Here is a 19,313-nt window from a genome sequence, read left to right as displayed (position 1 = left end):
AGTACAGGCCCAGTATTAAACACTCTTTATACTTTAACCTTTTCATTCTCAGGATCATTTTCATAAACATTCTCTGGATCCTCTCCAATGCCAGATATGGGGCTCATAGTTGCTCACAGTACTCCAAATATAGCATGATCAATGTCTTAAAGACATTAAAGATACATCAGTAGCCAGCAGCTCATCCTGCTCATCTTCCAAGTGCTAGTCTCCACATAAGTTGGGCGTTCGTAAGCTGGGGAGAAACTTGTACCGTAAAGTACTGATTGTAGAGCATTAATGAATCTTGTACCTTGTACCGTAAAATACTGATTGTAGAGCATTAATGGATCTTAATCCCTTTCAAGCTATTATTTGACAAAAATATTGTAAAAATTATTTTTATTGCGGCAAATTACATTGACATTTCCCTTTTATTATCACTGTCCTGTCCTTTATTTGAAATTGTGACAATTTCATTTATTTTAATGTTCAGGGGAGAAGCCTTATGTATGTACGGTACCTGGTTGTGACAAGCGATTTACTGAGTACTCCAGTTTATATAAACACCATGTGGTTCATACTCATTCCAAACCATATAACTGTAACCACTGTGGCAAAACTTATAAACAGACCTCAACACTGGCAATGCATAAGCGAACTGCACATGGTGATAGCGAGCCAACTGAAGAAGAAGAGACTTTCTTTGAGCCTCAGGATGGTGAGTCTAATTTAGATAGATTAATATTTTTCTCCATGTAAAGTGTTTTGGACCAGCTAATAGTATTGACAAGTGACTAGCAGATAATATGAAGCACTGGCTGCTCAATATGCATGAGGGTTAGTCTTGTGCACAGGCCATTAAATCCTTAGCACTGGGGCCACAGTTAAAATGCGTGTTAGCCTGCTGGGCTTTGAATGCATCAGTTGCTTTTGTAGGCACCAGCAGAAATGAAGACAGCCTTACAAACCTTCAGGTTTATGTTGATCTGTATTAGATCAGTATAAGGCCATGAATGCAAGACTGGGAATGGAGTCAAATAAGGCAAACAATAGGTGACTTCAAACATTGTCATGCTTGTAGATTGAACATAAACAGAACATAACGAGTGAACATTTGTTGAAATTTTCCATTTTGGCAAAAAGAGTAAAGAAAAAACATATCTAAATGATAATAGATTGTAGAGTTATGAGTGCTTGATTCATACACAGCTTGTATGAAGGTATTACGTGGATGTAGAATTACGCAGGGTTCTCCTTTCTATTAGTACAAAAAAAATTTCTCACATGCCATTCGTCTCCTGATAATTCTGTGGGAAGGAGAGAATTTGTGAATGTATATACTCCACATTGTGAACGTGTGGGCACGTGGCCAAGTGGTTAAGGCATTGGACTAGTGACCTGAAGGTCGTGAGTTCGAGCCCCAGCCGAGGGAACGTGTTGTGTCCTTGAGCAAGGCACTTAATCACACATTGCTCTGCGATGACACTGGTGCCAAGCTGTATGGGTCTTAATGCCCTTCCCTTGGACATTGGTGGCGTGGAGAGGGGAGACTTGCAGCATGGGCAACTGCTGGTCTTCCATACAACCTTGCCCAGGCCTACGCCCTGGAGAGTGAAGATTTTCCAGGCACAGATCCATGGTCTCGCAAGACTAACGGATGCCTTTACTATACTCCACACAAATAGCAATGAATATCAAGATTGAACCTGGATCATGGATCTCTGAAACAGCCATCATCATCATCAGGTGCCATGCCCAGTTTGAGCTTTGACTGCCATGGCCCACACACTCCTGTTTCGGGTCAAGTGGATCAATTCACTGGTATTCATTTCCAATTCTCTGGCTGCTGTCTCCATCATCATTTGGAAACAGCCATACAACTGTGTAACCCATAAATTTTCTTCATTTCTTTTTCTTCTGAAAGTTCATAAGATGAGAAGAGTTAATGTGCCTAAAATAATAACATTTAATTTTGATAATTTGAGAGTTTTAATTTAAACTTTAAGTATACCATAATGGCTTTATTTATTGTGAGAACTGGGATTGTCATCAGTTAAGGAAGTTTAGATATCAAAATATTAAATACAGTGGGACACATTAAGACCAGTACATTTTGGGCAGCCACAATTTGCCAATATTACGTGGAAATAGTTAAAAAGGTATTTGGAAGTGCATGCCTCAGCCTTTCATGTAATCCTTGAAGGGCTGTTTGTAGACCCCTTATATGATGGTGAGAGAGGGGTGAAGGGACCAGTATTGCATCATATATAGATTGCAGGGGTAAGTATCAGGGTATGGGGAGGGGTGAATGGGAAGGAATGAGATCAAGGAGTCATGGAGAGAGTGATCCCTACAGAAAGCAGAAGTGGGTGGGGGTGAGGTTGGTGGGCTGAAAGGGGAACGGGTTTTTGATGGTGGCATCCCACTGGAACTGACAGAAGAATGATGTGCTGGAAGCAATGGCTAATGTAAAGTTGCAGAGAGAATGGAAGGAAGTGGTTAGGACAAAGGGAATGCATCAGATATAGTTTGACCAAGATGGCTATTATTTATAAAGCCATCTGGTTGGTAGAGTTTCTTGTGTGATGCAGAACATTTGACATTTATGGCTTAAATTAATCTTTTTTTCCCATTAAAATAGAAAAATAAAGTATCATTCTGTTTTTGTATAATTTTATTTCAAAAGTTTCTTCTGGGGATGAAATCCTGAAGGGCCAACCAATTACTTATGTAACAGGAGTTGATGAAGACACTGGATTATCTGGACAGGTTACCACTGTTACCCAGGCAAACGTCAGTCAACACATGGCTCTTATTGCTCAAGATGGTACGCAACAACAGGTAAGAATAAAAGGAAATGTGGAATTCCATCTGGGAAATTTACCTGGAGTCCACCTTTGCTTGCTTGATTTTTTTCCCCCTTCTCTTCTAATCTGAGTTCTTTTCGTTTGTTTTCCTTTTTGAAAAATATGCAGTTTTCATGCAAACAGGCCATAAAATTACAAAAATATTAAGCAGTACACAACCAATTACTCTCAGATTGTAGGGTTATCCAGAAGTTTAATGGAATGCTAGTTTTATTTTTCATGGGTTTGGGGCTCTTCAATACACACAACAGGCTCCATTGAGAGGATTTAGTACATTTAAGTCACTTTGTTTTAAAAGGGCATGTGGCCAAGTGGTTAAGGCATTCATCTAGTGATCTGAAGGTCGCTAGTTTGAGCCTCAGCTGTGGCAGCGTGTTTGTGTCCCTGAGCAAGGCACTTAACCACACATTGCTCTAGTGTCTGTGCAAGGAGTGGCACCCCATACAGACTTCCAATCTGCGCCTTGTAAGGCATGAAAATGCCCGACGCAGGCCTTTCATGGTCTGAGTCGACGTTCCCCATTTTAAGAGGAGGTTTCTGGGTGTCCAACATAACGATGCATGTACAAAGGATGCACGACAGTGGCTATATTTCATTAGGAGTTTTTGGAGATTTGGTATGCCACCAAAGACACTCACAAATTTCTACAGATGTACTATGGAGAGCACTCTAGATGACTGCATCACCACGAGGAATTCTGCAGATGCTGGAAATTCAAGCAACACACATCAAAGTTGCTGGTGAACGCAGCAGGCCGGGCAGCATCTCTAGGAAGAGGTAGAGTCGACGTTTCGGGCCGAGACCCTTCATCAGCACGAGGAATTCTGCAGATGCTGGAAATTCAAGCAACACACATCAAAGTTGCTGGTGAACGTGAGTCTTGGCCCGAAACAGCATCAAAATAAGCTGCAAAGAATTGTAAACTTAGCTCCATCATGGGCACTAGCCTCCTTAGTATCCAGGACATCTTCAAGGAGTGTTGCCTCAAAAAGGCAGCATCCATCATGAAGAACCCCCAACACCCAGGACATGCCCTGTTGTTATTGCTACCTTCAGATATGAGTATATGAGCCTGAAAGCGCACACTCAACGATTCAGGAACAGCATCTTCTCCCCTCCTTTCTGATTTCTGAATTAAAGTTGAACCCATGATGCACTGCTTATTTAATTTAACTATTTATATATATATTGTGTGTGTATGTGTATATTATACTGTAATTCACAATTCTTTTTTCTATTATTATGTATTGCATTGTACTGCTGCTGCAAAGACAACATATTTCACAACATATGCTGGTGATATTAATCCTGATTCTGATTCGTTGGAAGCAATTCAGAAGAAGTTCAATACATTGATCCTAGGCATGGTCTGTGCTCTTTGGAATTTATAAGGAAAAGCATTCCTATTGACACAAAATTCTTAGTGGGCTGCAGAAAGTAAATGTTGGCAGGATGTTTCCACTCATGAGAGTTTAAACCAGAGTAAGAGGATCCACACTTAAGACTAAGTTGAAGAAAAAGTTATTCTCTCAAGTGATTAAGTATAGATCAATTGGGTTAGTCTGCAAGGATTTTTTAAAAATTCCTTGTAGACTTTTACTCAAGCGATCTTGTACTAGAGCCAAAGTAGTGGGCTGATTGTAGAAAATTCTTTAGTTCTGCATGCAAAAAAGTTTTTATCTGCATTGTTTGTTTCTTTCAGGTTAGCATTTCTCAGACAGATCTCCCAGGGATTGGCAATACTATAACAATGGTTACACAAGATGGTACTACCATCACGGTCCCGGCACATGATGCAGTTATTTCAACACAGGATACCCATTCAGTTACAATGGTGACAACAGATGGTTCAGATGGTCAACAGGTAAAGCAATTGCTTTGTGTGATATCTTTGAAAGCAATGACATTCAGGATGTTTTTGTAAACTGTTGCCAGTCAAAGGGTCAGACTCGTGCATTAACCAATTGGAAGCTATATAAGTGCTACCTTACAGTATTTTTCTGAAAGTGCTGTTTTATCTCTTCCATAAACCCATCTACTATACACAGTTGCACGTTTGTGCCCCAAATATTGTGATCTTATCAGACCTCGTGCTTCATTGCAAGGTCAAGTTTATTATGCATCCAAAAATCTTTGGCTTCCACACTTAACCTGCAAGTCAGCGAGGTTGTTGACTTAACTATTGGATGTCCTCGTTGTCCATGGGAATGGTACCGGAGGATTGGAGGAAGACGAATATTGTCCCCTTGTTCAAAAAAGGTAGTAGGTATAGTCCGGGTAATTATCGGCCAGTCTGTGGTGGGAAGGGTGTTGGAAAAGATTCTTAGAGATAGGATCTATGGGCACTTATAGAGAATCATGGTCTGATCAGGGACAGTCAGCATGGCTTTGTGAAGGGCAGATCGTGACTAACAAGCCTGATAGAGTTCTTTGAGGAGGTGACCAGGCATATAGATGAGGGTAGTGCAGTGGATGTGATCTATATGGATTTTAGTAAGGCATTTGACAAGGTTCCACACGGTAGACTTATTCAGAAAGTTAGAAGGCATGGGATCCAGGGAAGTTTGGCCAGGTGGATTTAGAATTGGCTTGCCTGCTGAAAGCAGAGGGTCGTGGTGGAGGGAGTACATTCAGATTGGAGGATTGTGACTAGTGGTGTCCCAGAAGGATCTGTTCTGGGACCTCTACTTTTCGTGATTTTTTATTAATGACCTGGATGTGTTTTAGAAGGGTGGGTTGGCAAGTTTGCAGACGACACAAAGGTTGGTGGTGTTGTGGATAGTGTAGAGGATTGTTGAAGATTGCAGAGAGACATTGATAGGATGCAGAAGTGGTCTGAGAAGTGGCAGATGGAGTTCAACCCGGAGAAGTGTGAGGTGGTACACTTTGGAAGGACAAACTCCAAGGCAGAGTACAAAGTAAATGGCAGGATACTTGGTAGTGTGGAGGAGCAGAGGGATCTGGAGGTACATGTCCACAGATCCCCGAAAGTTGCCTCACAGGTAGATGGGATAATTAAGAAAACCTATGGGGTGTTAGCTCTCATAAGTCAAGGGATAGAGTTTAAGAGTTGCGAGGTAATGATGCAGCTCTATAAAACTCTGGTTCGGCCACAATTAGAGTACTGTCTCCGGTTCTGGTTGCCTCACTATAGGAAGGATTGGAAAGGGTACAGAGGAGATTTACCAGAATGCTGCCTGGTTTAGAGAGTATGCATTATGATCAGAGATTAAGGGAGCTAGGGCTTTACTCTTTGGAGAGAAGGAGGATGAAAGGAGACATGATAGAGGTATACAAGATAATAAGAGGAATAGATAGAGTGGGTAGCCAGCGCCTCTTCCCCAGGGCACCACTGCTCAATATAAGAGGACATGGCTTTAAGGTAAGGGGTGGGAAGTTCAAGGGGGATAGTAGAGTAAGGTGTTTTACTCAGAATGGTTGGTGCATGGAATGTGCTGCCTGAGTCAGTGGTGGAGGCAGATACACTAGTGAAATTTAAGAGACTTCTAGACAGGTATATGGAGGAATTTAAGGTGGGGAGTTATATGGGAGGCAGGGTTTAGGGGTTAGCACAACATTGTGGGCCAAAGGGCCTGTACTGTGCTGTACTATTCTATGTTCTATATGAAAGCATTTCCCAGATCACAGCACTATCCCTTTCCTGCCAGTCATGATTATCATGCTCTCTGTCAAACCTAATTTAATTAGTTGCTGTATTTAAATAATGAATATATTGCCAGAATGGACAAAGAAGTAGCAAATGAAATACAATTTTGGAAATGGGTAAGGAAGTGGCAAATGGAATACAATGTTGGAAAGTGTATGGTCATGCACTTTGGTGGAAGAAGTAAACGGGCAGACTATTATTTAGATGGGGAGAGAATTCAAAATGCAGAGATGCAAAGGGACTTGGGTATCCTGCACAAGGACTCCCTAAACATTAACCTCCAGAATGAGTCAGTGGTGAAGAAGGCAAATGCAATGTTGGCATTGATTTCTAGAGGTATAGAATACAAGGGCAGGGATGTGATGTTGGGGCTGTATAAGGCACGTGCAGTTTCTTATTTTAAAAAGGATTTACTGACGTTGGAGAGGGTTCAGAGAATGATTCCAGGAATGAAAGGGTTACCATATGAGGAAAGTCTGGCAGCTCTTGGGCTGTATTCCCTGGAGATCAGTAGAATGAGGGGGGCGGGGAATCTCATACACACATTCCAAATGTTAAAATGCCTGAACAGATTAGATATGGCAAAGTTATTTCCCATAGTAGGGGAGGCTAGGACAAGAGGGCACAACTTCAGGATTGAAGATGTCCATTTAAAACAGAGATGCAGAGAAATTACTTTAGTCAGAGGATGGTGAATCTGTAGAATTTGTTGCCACGAGCAGCTGTGGAGTCCAAGTCATTGGGTGCATTTAAGGCAGAGATAGATATGTTCTTAATTAGCCAGGGCATCAAAGGGTTTGGGAAAAGACAGGGGAGTGGGGATGACTGGAAGAATTGGATCAGCCCATGATTGAATGGTGGAGCAGACCTGATGGGCCGAATGGCTTCTCCTATATCTTATGGTCCAAATTATTTTATTTTACCCTCCTTTTATAAACCTTCCCAGATTCTCTCAAGCCATGGGCTGTTTGTTTTAAAGTTGACTAGAGGCAGACTCCCTAGCAGATTAGGAGAATGTATCAAGATCATTTTTATGCTCTCCCATTTGCAAATTTTTGTTCATCTCCTAGCCATGAATTATTTCACTAGGAGTTGAACAATGGGGTGTCAGAAAAAATGCAAAGACTTTTGATTTTCCAAAAAAAAACACTTTATTATGCTATCTGGCTTAGTTCCATATTAAACAAAAATTTTAATTCACTGTCTTTTCAAAAAGAATCTGTTTAATAGATCTCAGTATTTTAACAAACAATACTTGGGCCCATAATGTGTACTTTTACTCTCTGAAACTTCACTCTTTTCTCTTAATACAGTAGACCAAACTTCCTCTTCTGGGGTTCTAAACTTCCCTTTCTCTGTATTTTATCCTAACACCCCTTGTGCTCTCTTCAAATTCACCTTGTTAACCACTTTCTACGTACTTACTGCCTATTATGCCACTGGCATTCAGGGTAGCAACGAAGGTCCTCCATCTCTGGCAGTGTGCAGAGCTTCTTTCATCATCTCAGCTTCCCCTCAGTTTTCACTACTGTCAGTCATGCAAGTCCCAAATACAGACTCAAGAATACCATTGCACTCAGATGTAGAATGATTCTTCATTGCTTTTTTTGTAAAATTTTGTTTTACCAGTCAGAATTTTTAGCTGAGCTGAAGCCCAAACCTGGAGGACTGCTGGACCACTCTTAAGCTGGCCTTTGACCTGTTTGGCATAGGTGACCTACCAAGAGCCAAAACATAAAGCCCTGACTCCAGCCAACATAGTTCTCCCAGTCATTGAGCATGCAAGCCTGCACACCCAACGACAAGGTTGTAGTGCTTTTGGAGGCACTTCCAAAAATCTACTAACCAATTTGTTTGTCGTCTGATTTACATGATAATTGAAATTGTTAATAATTCTCTCTCTCCTCAGGTCCCTTTTCTTTAAAAAAAACAACTTTCATCTATGTAAACCATCACATCATTGCCCTTACTTATTTGCTTATTTGGATGCCTTCAATCATGTTTTCGTCTCTGCCAAGATAGCCTTGCTGTCCAATATGATGTGATGAAGGTGATTGATAGCCCTTTTTCCTTCTCAATCTCTGTCTCTGTTTGTTACCTTTACATTGGATTTTTCAGTACACTCAGGTCTACGCGCTTTGTTCTACCCTTCATAAACCTGAGAGTGTGTTAAATATTTTTACTCATACTCTCATTCACATTATGTCCCATGCACTCGTCAATTCTGTGGTCATTAATTAATACTAGCTCATAGTTAACATGTACCTCCATTTTGAAATGTTCACTTTTCTTGCCAAAATCCTGTGGTCTTGCCCCTCCAGTTTTAGAATCTCTCCCATCTGATTAACTCCCAGAGATCTCTTGATAATCGGGAATCTTCATTGCTCATCCTATTGGCAGCCATACCTTCAGAGACACATCCCAACTCTGGAACTACTTCTTGCTAAATCCCTTTGCCCCATTACCCCTCTTTAAAAAAAGTTCTTCAAAAACTATTTCTTTAACCAAGGTTTTGTTCATTCATCTCATACTTGTTATCAATCTTTTAAATATTTTGATAATGTTCTTTATTAAAAGCTTTCTACAATACAGTATTGAAATTATATTACAACAAACGGTGTTCAACTCATCAGACTAGAGACAGATAAGTGTAGCTGACCGTTAGTCAGCAGCTGTCTTTGGCATAAAGTTAAAAATACTGGGAATACTCTGTGTCCAGATGGAATCTTTGAAAAGAAAAACATCTTGGCATATTAAATCTTTCGTCTTTTATCACAATCACAGATGTCACCGGCAAACCAATTATACACTCTTCAAATTTCTTTTGAGCTATAATCACTTCTAACTGTGTAATCAACAGTTCCATTCAAAGCAATCATTGTCTACATAACTTTTATGGAATGAACTAAATTTGACCGTACACGTTTTGCAAACTTGACTGAACTGAAAGCATCTGTTTCCTAAAGGTTGCTATAGTGACTCCAGATTGTGTGATGAGAGGTGAGACAACTATTGCTGCACTACAGGCTACGTCTGTTGAAGTGGAAAAGATGGTTACCCAACAACACCATGAGCATCATTTAGTAACTGGAGGAGCACGGCCTGTTACACTGCTCGCTACAGCAAATGGCACTCAAATTGCAGTGCAGGTGGGTTTTTGAGCGTTTTCTCTTTATGTTAAAAAATATACAGTATGTTTTATCTACAACTGCTATTTCAAAATTCTCTTAAAATAATTAGTTTAATTTTTAAAAAATTAGAATAACAGGGATACATGATAAATTTTGTGTTGTACTGCAGATGCCGATACACTTAAGCCCTCAGAATGACTGAATGCCAACACTCATTTGTATTGAAATTTTGACTCCCATCTCCCTTTAATTATATTCTTTTATTTTTAGGATGTTGCTACATTGCCAGTATTTTGAATGTAGAGAAGGAAAAAAAGTACCACATACATGCTGTACACCAATAAAGTTTGAGAGACCATGTATGTATTGCTATAAATCAAAGCCCTATTTGTATCAGCAGAATAGTTTGTGGCCACTTTAATAGTTAATATTTAATGATTTGTAGATATTATTGGGGGGAAATTATTAAGTTCCCTGTCTGGGCATCTATGAACATCGATACTGTTGTAAATTGATGCTTTCAATATTGTGATTGGAATCAGTAATTGAGTTCACTGACCAAATCATAAGCCTTTATGCAATCCATTTCTCAATGAATCAGAAAGAATTATATTTAATAAAATAGTTTCAAAGCTAAAGTGTAACAGATTTGAAGGTGTATTTCCTCAGAGCCTCTCCTGTTATAATATTGAAAACTTAACATTGTCTAGTGATATGCTTTTTAAATCAAACTAATTTCTGTAATAAAGTTCTGACTAAATTCCTGGCCTTAGTCATTTATATAGCTCCTTCAAATGCAAAATAGAAGGAATAAATTTTCCACAATTCCCATACAATTTTCTGACCTGCCTTGCAGAGATGTTGAATCTTTCTTAAGTATTAAAGTCCTAGATTATTTGTTTAAGGTCAGTGAATATCCTTGGCCAGGGTTTATTAGCTGTTCTGAGTTAATCTTGAGAAGATGTGAACATGTAAAACTCAAAAAGATTTGCAAAAAGAAAATTACATCTAATCTCTATTTTTTTCAAGTTTTCTTAATGATGAACATTTGACTTGTTTTGTAGATATAGGGTTAGGGTTTAGCATTAGGGTTAGATTTTTATTTAGCACAAGCAGGTACTCAGGAGGAAACCTGGTGTACAATGACCCTTTTTGCTGTAATCATAGACAAGAATACCACCTTATATTTTCTGCATTTGTTCAAGAGGTGTGGTCATTACCATTTTGGCCAGCATTATTACCCATGCCATAAATATAGACTCCTAACTGCTGAATTGGATAAAGTCCAGATGAGGTAAGAGCAACAGTTTTTCTCCCTGAAGGGCATCAGTAACTATGAAGGGCTTTACCATGATCCTGTAATTTAATGGTCACTATTAAAATTGGATTCCTCAATTGTTGTGGTAGTATTCAAATTTATAGAACGAGTCCTATACATGGACTAATCCGTTACCTCTTTGTTAAGCTACTATTCCTGTATTTTTACTGTTATTTCTAGAGAAAGGAAATATAAATTCATCTTAGCTGTTTATTTCATAAAAAACATTACTGATACAGAAGAAAGCTGTACATTTATTGTATTATCAATATTATTTTCAGTACTGGCATAAAAAAAATAAAGTTCAAAGACAAAATTTACTATTCAACTAGTTTAAACAAGTTTGAATGCCACCACAGCAGATGAGAAATTTAAATCAAAATTAATTTGAAATAAAAAAATTAAGCTGTGAGTATTAAGTTGTTTGTATTAATATTAAGTGCATTGAGGCTTTCAGGCTTTTATACCTTCTGCCCAGTGGAGGAGTGAGAAGAGGGAATGCCTGGGGTGGGTGGAGTTTTTGATTATATAGGCTGATTTACAGAGGCAATAAGAAATTTTTTTAAAAATCCATAGCGGGGAAGCTAGTTTCTGTGAAATGCTAAGCCATGTTCACAACCTTCAACAGTTTCTTGTAGCCACATACAGCACAGTTACCATACCAAGTCAAGATGCTTCTCGATAGGATGCTTTCTGTGGTACAACTATAAAAATTTGTGAGAATCAAAGGGGATGTGCCATTTGTCTTTAGTCTCCTGTGGAAGTAGAGGCACTGGTGAGCTTTCTTGGCCGTGGCATTTATTGCAGTGTTGGTAGAGAGTGAAACTGTTAATGTTGCAGGAGTTGTTTTGATGAAAGATCAATGACATATTAATTTTGTTTTTTATCTTCACAAATAGTAACTGATCTGCTGATTATACCCAGTATCTTCTGTTCATGAGTATAGTATGATGGAACATCATACTGTATAAATGACACAATGATGAGAACTGAGAATTGCAGTTTTCTCCACAAGACCTATTTGATTTTCCAGCTCATTTGTTGCTTTTTTTTTACAGCTTGGTGAGCAACAATCATTGGAAGAAGCAATCAGAATAGCATCTAGAATACAGCATGGTGAAACCTCAGAGATTGATGAACATCAATAAAACTTATTGGAAGTGTCAGGGTTGCAGTTCTGCCTATTTCTAACAATAGCTGTACTGTAAAAAGTATGCAGATTGCCTCACATGCAGGCTATATGTGGCTTTTAAACTACATATTTAAAGTTGCAATATATTCTGAATTTCATAAATTTCATGAATTTCTTCAACTTCATTTAAAATGGTAGTTGAAGATAACTTACTGACACAAAGTATGTGATTACAAACTGGTTCTGGGAATCTCAGAATTAATTTATCTCTATTTTCCCCTCTGAAATGTATACTATTCTAATTTATTTTATTTTTACTTAGATGCTTTAGATACACCACAATGTTAAAAAACCAAATCACAAAGGTAGAAATGAATGTGAGACTGAGCAAAATATTTGCTGTACTACTGATTACCAATTAATAGATGTGGACATTATTCCAAAGTTTACTAGATACATAAGTGAATTTTCCTCATCATTTTCAGAAACGTTTGTATAAACATATCTTAATGGTATATTGCAGCTTTAGAATATAAATCATAACTGCCTGCAGACTCTGCACAGTCTTGACTAGACAAATCAGGTTCTTGATATTAAGGTACTTTAAACTGTAGGCCTGAAAATGTGGAGTGCCTGAGCATGCTTTGAAAACTTAGATCTGCATGAACTTCCACAAGTGGGAATATTATATTCTAGTACAAGCATTAAGGAATCTAACATGTTTGGGACTACAGTTTTACACTTATGACAATTGATTTCTTACTATAAAAAGATATTTGATCTTTTGCCTGTGACCAATTACCTGTAAATACATACTAATGCCTCAGATGTAACCTACATTTTACTTTTTACATATGATCATGTAAAAGTTTAAAAGACAGATTTTGGTTGTGCAATATTAAAGACATACAATCTAATTTCATGTTGCATTATTCTCCTTTTGTCAGGTGTTATTCTGAAAGCATTTTAAATTCTTAAAGCACAAAGAAAAAAAAAGCACAATAACTGTTTGAATGACCTGCTGAATATATAGTGATGAATCCTGTGCACAGGGTTTCAAACCAAGTATGCTAAAACTTGAGCAATAATTCCCATCTGTAGAAAATCTAGCTGATATACTAAAAGATGAAAGTCAGTTTAGTTAGAAGTTTCAAACAAGATCTTGTTCTATATTTTAAAAATAAAATTGGGGGTAGTGGAATTAAAATGTTTTGAAATAGCTTAATTTATCAGTAATATTGTTAGGGACTATTTTTTGTATATTAAAATTTTTTTGAAACTATTTTGCTTGTGAAAGTTTTTTGAATTTTGTTGTGACAAACTTGGAAAATCTGGCTTGCTTTGGGTAGTTGCATCAGAAGAATATGAATTACAATTTTACCACAGAATCTGAGTAATTACTTTGACTCCCTACCTTGATACTGAGTAAAACGTTCCAGTATAACATTGGTTCATGTGAAGTTGAAGTGGTTGACTTTGAAGAAAATTTAGGAGCTGCATTGCTTTACTGGTCATTTTTCTTTTACATCAAAACTCTAAATTATATTAATGCTGTTTATTTTCTTGAGTCTGTTTTCAAAATAAATAAATAAAATAAAAGAGCTGATGATTTTTGCTGGCAAGGTAGCTACCTAAATTTTGAATCATTTCCAAGGTGTTCCTAATGTGCTAAGGTATTCCATTGATTGAGAATAATTGAATTTCTTTACTGAATAGTAACATTTCAGTGATCTTCTACTTTACTGTAAGGTCATTGCTGATCTTTACCAGAACTACTTTCTAGTACGGACCCTTAATATCCACTATTCTTTAATATTCTTATAGTACAAGTTGAATTGGTAAATCATGAGCCATATTGCTGCCAGAATGAATTTTATATATTTTTGAACACTGTGATTGGGGACTATGATTAGAAACAGCACACGTAATGAGCTTTTACAGTAATTGCAATTGTTTAACCAACAGGCTAAACAATATTTTTTTTTAAACAGTATGGTCAACTTGCAGTTTATAGAACTTACAGAAGTTTATGGTCCTACTTGAAATCGAATGATTGAATTTATCCTGATTTTTTTTAAGAACTGTTTTTTGATGTACTTTCACCTTGGTCTGTGGAGCAGGAAATCATGGAGTGAGTCGGAGACAGTTCCTTGTGGACTTGATGCACCTGCATTAAGAGGCAAGTGGAGCCTGTCAGGACTTGTCTGTGGAGTGGGAGATTGCTTGGTCATTAGTAATTTAGCAAGAGCCAATAAAAAGAAGGGAGGTGTAAATGGAGTGGCCATTGTGTATAAGGGTTAGTGTTAGAGTGGTCAGGCTTTGGTGGGAACAGTCAGAAACTAGAACTTAAGCATAAGAAGTTAGAACCAAAGGAATAACACACGTAGGCAGGATGATAGTGAAGGCAGTGGAGTGCTTCTCCTGTAAGATATGAGATTGCAGGATACCCAACATTCTCCCTAATGACGACATCTGCAGGAAGTGCATCCAACTTCAGCTCCTGACCGACAAGGTCAAGGTGCTGGAGCTGGTTATACTCAGGACCATCTGAGAAGCTGAAAATATCATCGATGACACTTTACTGAGGTGGGTCACACCCAGCGTGCAGGCCTCAAATAGCAGATGGACCAGAAGTAAGGGGAGTAAGCAGTTGATGTAGGTGTCCCCCCAGCAAACAAGTATACTTACCCTTTCAGATACTGCTTGGGGGTGAACTTTCAGGGCACAGCATCAGCAACGAGGCCCACGGCACTGTGGCTCAGCAGGGAAGGGTAAAGTCAGGCAGAGCGATAGTGATGGGAGACTCAATGGAGGGAAGGACGGGAGATTCAATGGCTGCAAAAAGAAATGCCAGGATGGTGTGTTGCCTCCCAGGTACTAGTGTACAGGATGTCTGAGTGACTGCAGAATATCCTCAAGAGGGTTGGTGAGTAGCTAGAGGTCATGGTGCATATTGGCACCAATGACAAGTGGAAAGAGGGAAGAGGTCCTGCGCAGAGAGTATGGGGAATTAGGAAAGAGACAAGATTTATAAGGTAGTAATTTCTGGATTACTCCAAGTAAGTGCCACGTGCTAGTCAGGGCAGGAATAGGATGATAGTACAGATGAATGAGTGGCTGAGAAATTGGTGCAGAGGGTAGGGTTTCAGGTTATTGGATAATTGGAACCTTTTCTGTGGCAGGGGTGTGCCTAAATGAGGGTAATCGATATCTTGGTTTCAAGGTTTGCTGATGATGCTCCAAAGGGTTTAAATTAGTTGGGAAGAGGGTTTGGAACTGGAGCACTAGGTCAGAAAGTGGAGGGGTGGAGAGGAAGGTTGACGTCAGGGCCAGTAAAAACGGGAGCAAGGTAATAGATACAATGGGATGGATAGTTTATAGTGCGTGAATTTTAATATTGGGAGTATTATGGGTAAAGGTGATGAACTTAGAGCGTGTAACTATGATGCTGTGGCCATTACAGAGACTCAGTTGAGAGAGGGACAGGAACAGGTGCTTAATGTCCCAGCTGCACTCAGAGGGACTTGTCCGCTGAGTCTATATGGGTACAACTCAAATATAGGAAGGGTGCAATCACTCTGGTTGTACTACAGATCCCCCAATAGCAGCTGGGACAGTGAGGAACAGATATGCAGGCAGATTAAGGAAAGGTCTTAAAAACAATAGGGTTGTTGTTATGGAGTCTTCAACTTCTCTGTATAAATTGGAATTTGCTGAGTACAAGAGGTTTTGATGGGACAAAATTTGTTAGGTACATCCAGGAGGGTCTCTTAAATCAATGTCTAGGTAGTCCAACAAGAGGAAGAGCTGTACCGGACCTGGTGTTGGGCAATAAGCCTAGCTCGATGACTGACCTTTCAGTGGTGAACAGTTAGAGAATAGTGACCACAACTCCTTAAGTTTTAAGATGGCTATAGATAAAGCTAATTATGGACCTTGAAGCATGGCAAATTACAAGAGCATTAAGCAGGAACTAGGAGAGTTAACAGCTATTTTTGGACGTCTACATCTGACATGTGGAGTGTGTTTAAAGACCAACTGCACAGAGTACAAGACAAGTATGTTCCAGGAGAAGGATGGCAAGGTAAGAGAACCTTGGATATTAACAGGTGATGGATTTAGTCAAGAAAAAAGAAAAGTGTGCAAAGTTTAGCAAGAATAAAACAGAGCCCATGAGGATTACAAAGAAGCCAGAAAAACAAACTCATTAAGGGAATTAGAAAAGCCAGCAGGGTCCATGAAAAGCCCTTGGCGGGTAAGATTAAAAGCATTCTATACAGACAGCAAGAGCGAGGGTATTAAAATATGTTTTCCCCACTTTTCACTGAAATTGCAGTTTCTTCTGGTAAGATGGCAGTGTGTGCGAATGCAGCAGCTGCTTCGGGGCCAACCAAAGGGCTTTTTTTCCTTTGTAAAATATGTTTTTTAATGATCTAAAGACAATTCCACTCCAAGAACGCCGGGTAGTGCAGGGCTACTCCATCGGTGAGCTGCTCTGATCAAAGTAGCTGGACTGGTGTCTAAGGGGCCGGCCGTGATGGAGCAGAGAGTCTGCTGAGTACCGGCCAAGGCCGGGATGGTGGAGACTGAGGTGTTGACGGAGCCAGTCGGGATATCGGAGGAGCTGGTCGGGATTTTGGAGGAACCAGTCAGGATATTGAGAAAGGAGCCAGCTGGGATATCAGAGGACCCTGCTGAGATGTCGGAGGAGCCAGTTTGGGTTCGGAGGACCCTGCTGGGATGTCGGAGGAGCCGGTTGGGAATATCAAAGGACCCTGCTGGGATGTCGGAGGAGCCAGTTTGGGTTCGGGGGACGCTGCTGGGATGTCGGAGGAGCCAGTTTGGGTTCGGAGGACCCTGCTGGGATGTCGGAGGAGCCGTTTTGGGTTCGGAGGACCCTGCTGGGAAGTCGGAGGAGCCGGTTTGGGTTCGGAGGGGCTGACCTGGCTGCAGACGGCTACTCAGAAGCATCAGAGTTGGCGCACTATAACTGTGGGAGATTGTCTCGGACATTTCACTTGCAATCGCAAGTCTCTGTTGTACGTGATAATGTAAGTTGCTGCAGGCCTGTTACCCTTGTCTGGTGGAGGGACAGATGATCCGGGAGCTGTCTAGCCTCAGTTACAGTGAGGACTCGGCCTCAAGGTTGAGGGAGTTTGGTATGGGCCCCTAAATCCTAGCGCCTTTCTACAGGGGCACAATTGAGAGCATCCTGACTGGCTGCATCACTGCCTGGTATGGGAACTGTACCTCCTTCAATCGCAGGACTCTGCAGAGATTGGTGCGGACAGCCCAGCGCACTTGTAGTTCTGAACTTCCTATGATTCAGGACATTTACAAAGACAGGTGTGAAAAAAGGGCCTGAAGGATCATTGGGGGCCTGGGTCACCACAACCACAATCTATTCCAGCTGCTACCATCCGGGAAGTGGTACCACAGCATAAAAGCCAGGACCAACAGGCTCCAGGACAGCTTCTTCCACCAGGCCATCAGACTGGTTAACTCATGCTGATTTGAGTGTATTCTATGTTACATTGACTGTTCTGTTTACTATAAATTATTATAAATTACTATGATTGCACATTTAGACGGAGACGTAATGTAAAGATTTTTACTCCTCATGTATGTGAAGGACGTAAGAAATAAAGTCAATTCAATTCAGTTCAAGCCTCAGGCTTGCCTGCTGCTGCAGACCAAGGGAGAGGCGTGGAAACGCTTGCAGCATGGTGTTCGAGCTTGGTTGGGGCCTGGCCTCTCCCACTGGTGCTGCTCTCCTGTGTTCAAGCAGTAGAACGACATGCTGGAAGTATGCATCTGCACACTGCCGGGAGACTGTGCCAGACATTGTCGCTCAGGGTCTTGAACTATATATATATATAATATATATATGAACTATATGACTTGTGAGTGAATATGCTTCTTTGCTAGCTATTCTGAATTACGTTACTTCCTATTTTTGAATGTTTGCTTGCTACTTTGAATGTTTTGCACCTTGGCCCCAAAGGAACATGGTCTTGTTCAGCTGTATGTATGTATGGTTTGAATGATAATTAAACGATTTGATTTGAAGAACTTAAGAGGGATATTATAATGCTGAAAAGGTGGGAATAATAATGTAATGACTAATACTAGACTAGTGGTCTGAATCAATTGTATTAAACTCTACCCAGCTGCTGGGAATTTAACTAAGCAATACAGGATTTTCAAAAAAAAACAATGGTATCTATTATGACAGAGGAACTACTTTTTGTCCTGTCCATAACTCAAGGTTATGGAGTTTTTCAAAGTTTCAAAATTGAGTTTATTTTCATATGTATAAATATATGTGTGGACAGATGCAATGAAAAACTTGCTTGCCACAGCATCACAGGCATATTGCTTCAGAAAACATAAAATTTTACGAGAAGAACACAATTGGTTTAATCATACATGATTGAAACAGACTTTTTCTCTTCATTATTTTCAAAAAAAATCTAAGTGCTCAAATGAAAGAAAAAGAAATAAAATGTTGTGTAATGTTGTCGTGGTTTATCTTCTAGTTCCTTTCAGTGTTGAAGACTGCAATTAACCTTTGATTACCACTTCATTTGTCCACTGTTCCGTTCCCAAAGTAGCTTAAAGTAGCAAGATGGCACTGGCGGACCTTGACGATGTGCTGCCAGCTGCTTACTTAACATCTGAATATACCTCTACTGAATTAAGGCTGATTTATACTTCTGCGTCAAATCGACGCCATAACCTACGCGTGTTGTGAGCATTTATACTCGTGCATTGGTGTGTCTGCTTCGCTCTGCAATTCGTGCATGTCACGCATGTGCACACACCTGCCCGTGCAAGGCTTCATGGTCATGGTAGTCTTTCTCAGGGTAAACAAGTTTAAAGCGAGCGTCTTTTTCGTAAAAGCAAAATGTGTCCTCCATAATTTCGGAGGTCTGTAAAGCTTTATGGAAAACATTGCAGCCAGAGTTCCTTCCCTGCTCTTCAGTCGCCCAATGGGAAGCTATTGCGGCGTAGGAGGAAATGCGATGCTACCAAGCGGACCAATCACAGTTGTTGCGGTCTGCGTTGCCGTGACGCGTAGTTACATTTTGGGAGAGGTGTGCGTCAGGCTACGGCGTAGGGATCCGCGTAGACTCTGTGTGGGGTTCGCGGCTACACCGTACCTACTGCGTCGATTTGACGCAGAAGTATAACTTTACTCTCACTGTAATCTGCA

At 40.0% G+C, this 19,313-nt stretch overlaps 1 protein-coding gene across 3 annotated transcripts in view; it reads left to right on the top strand.

The window, feature by feature from the left end:
* The window catches only part of znf143b (zinc finger protein 143b), a 65,706-nt gene extending 52,340 nt beyond the window's left edge, over nucleotides 1-13,366 (top strand). For all 3 annotated transcript variants that reach the window (XM_063061857.1, XM_063061858.1, XM_063061859.1), the window contains 5 exons: nucleotides 476-700; nucleotides 2,669-2,823; nucleotides 4,552-4,713; nucleotides 9,483-9,665; nucleotides 12,024-13,366. In XM_063061857.1, the coding sequence (XP_062917927.1) occupies nucleotides 476-700; nucleotides 2,669-2,823; nucleotides 4,552-4,713; nucleotides 9,483-9,665; nucleotides 12,024-12,113 (815 nt within the window). In that variant the 3' untranslated portion in view covers nucleotides 12,114-13,366. The remainder of the gene's footprint in view (nucleotides 1-475; nucleotides 701-2,668; nucleotides 2,824-4,551; nucleotides 4,714-9,482; nucleotides 9,666-12,023) is intronic.
* Nucleotides 13,367-19,313: the final 5,947 nt, after the last annotated feature.

This window comes from Mobula hypostoma, chromosome 11 (assembly GCF_963921235.1).
Source record: "Mobula hypostoma chromosome 11, sMobHyp1.1, whole genome shotgun sequence".
NCBI classification, from domain to species: Eukaryota; Metazoa; Chordata; class Chondrichthyes; order Myliobatiformes; family Myliobatidae; genus Mobula; species Mobula hypostoma.
This window is presented reverse-complemented; position numbering and strand designations above follow the sequence as displayed.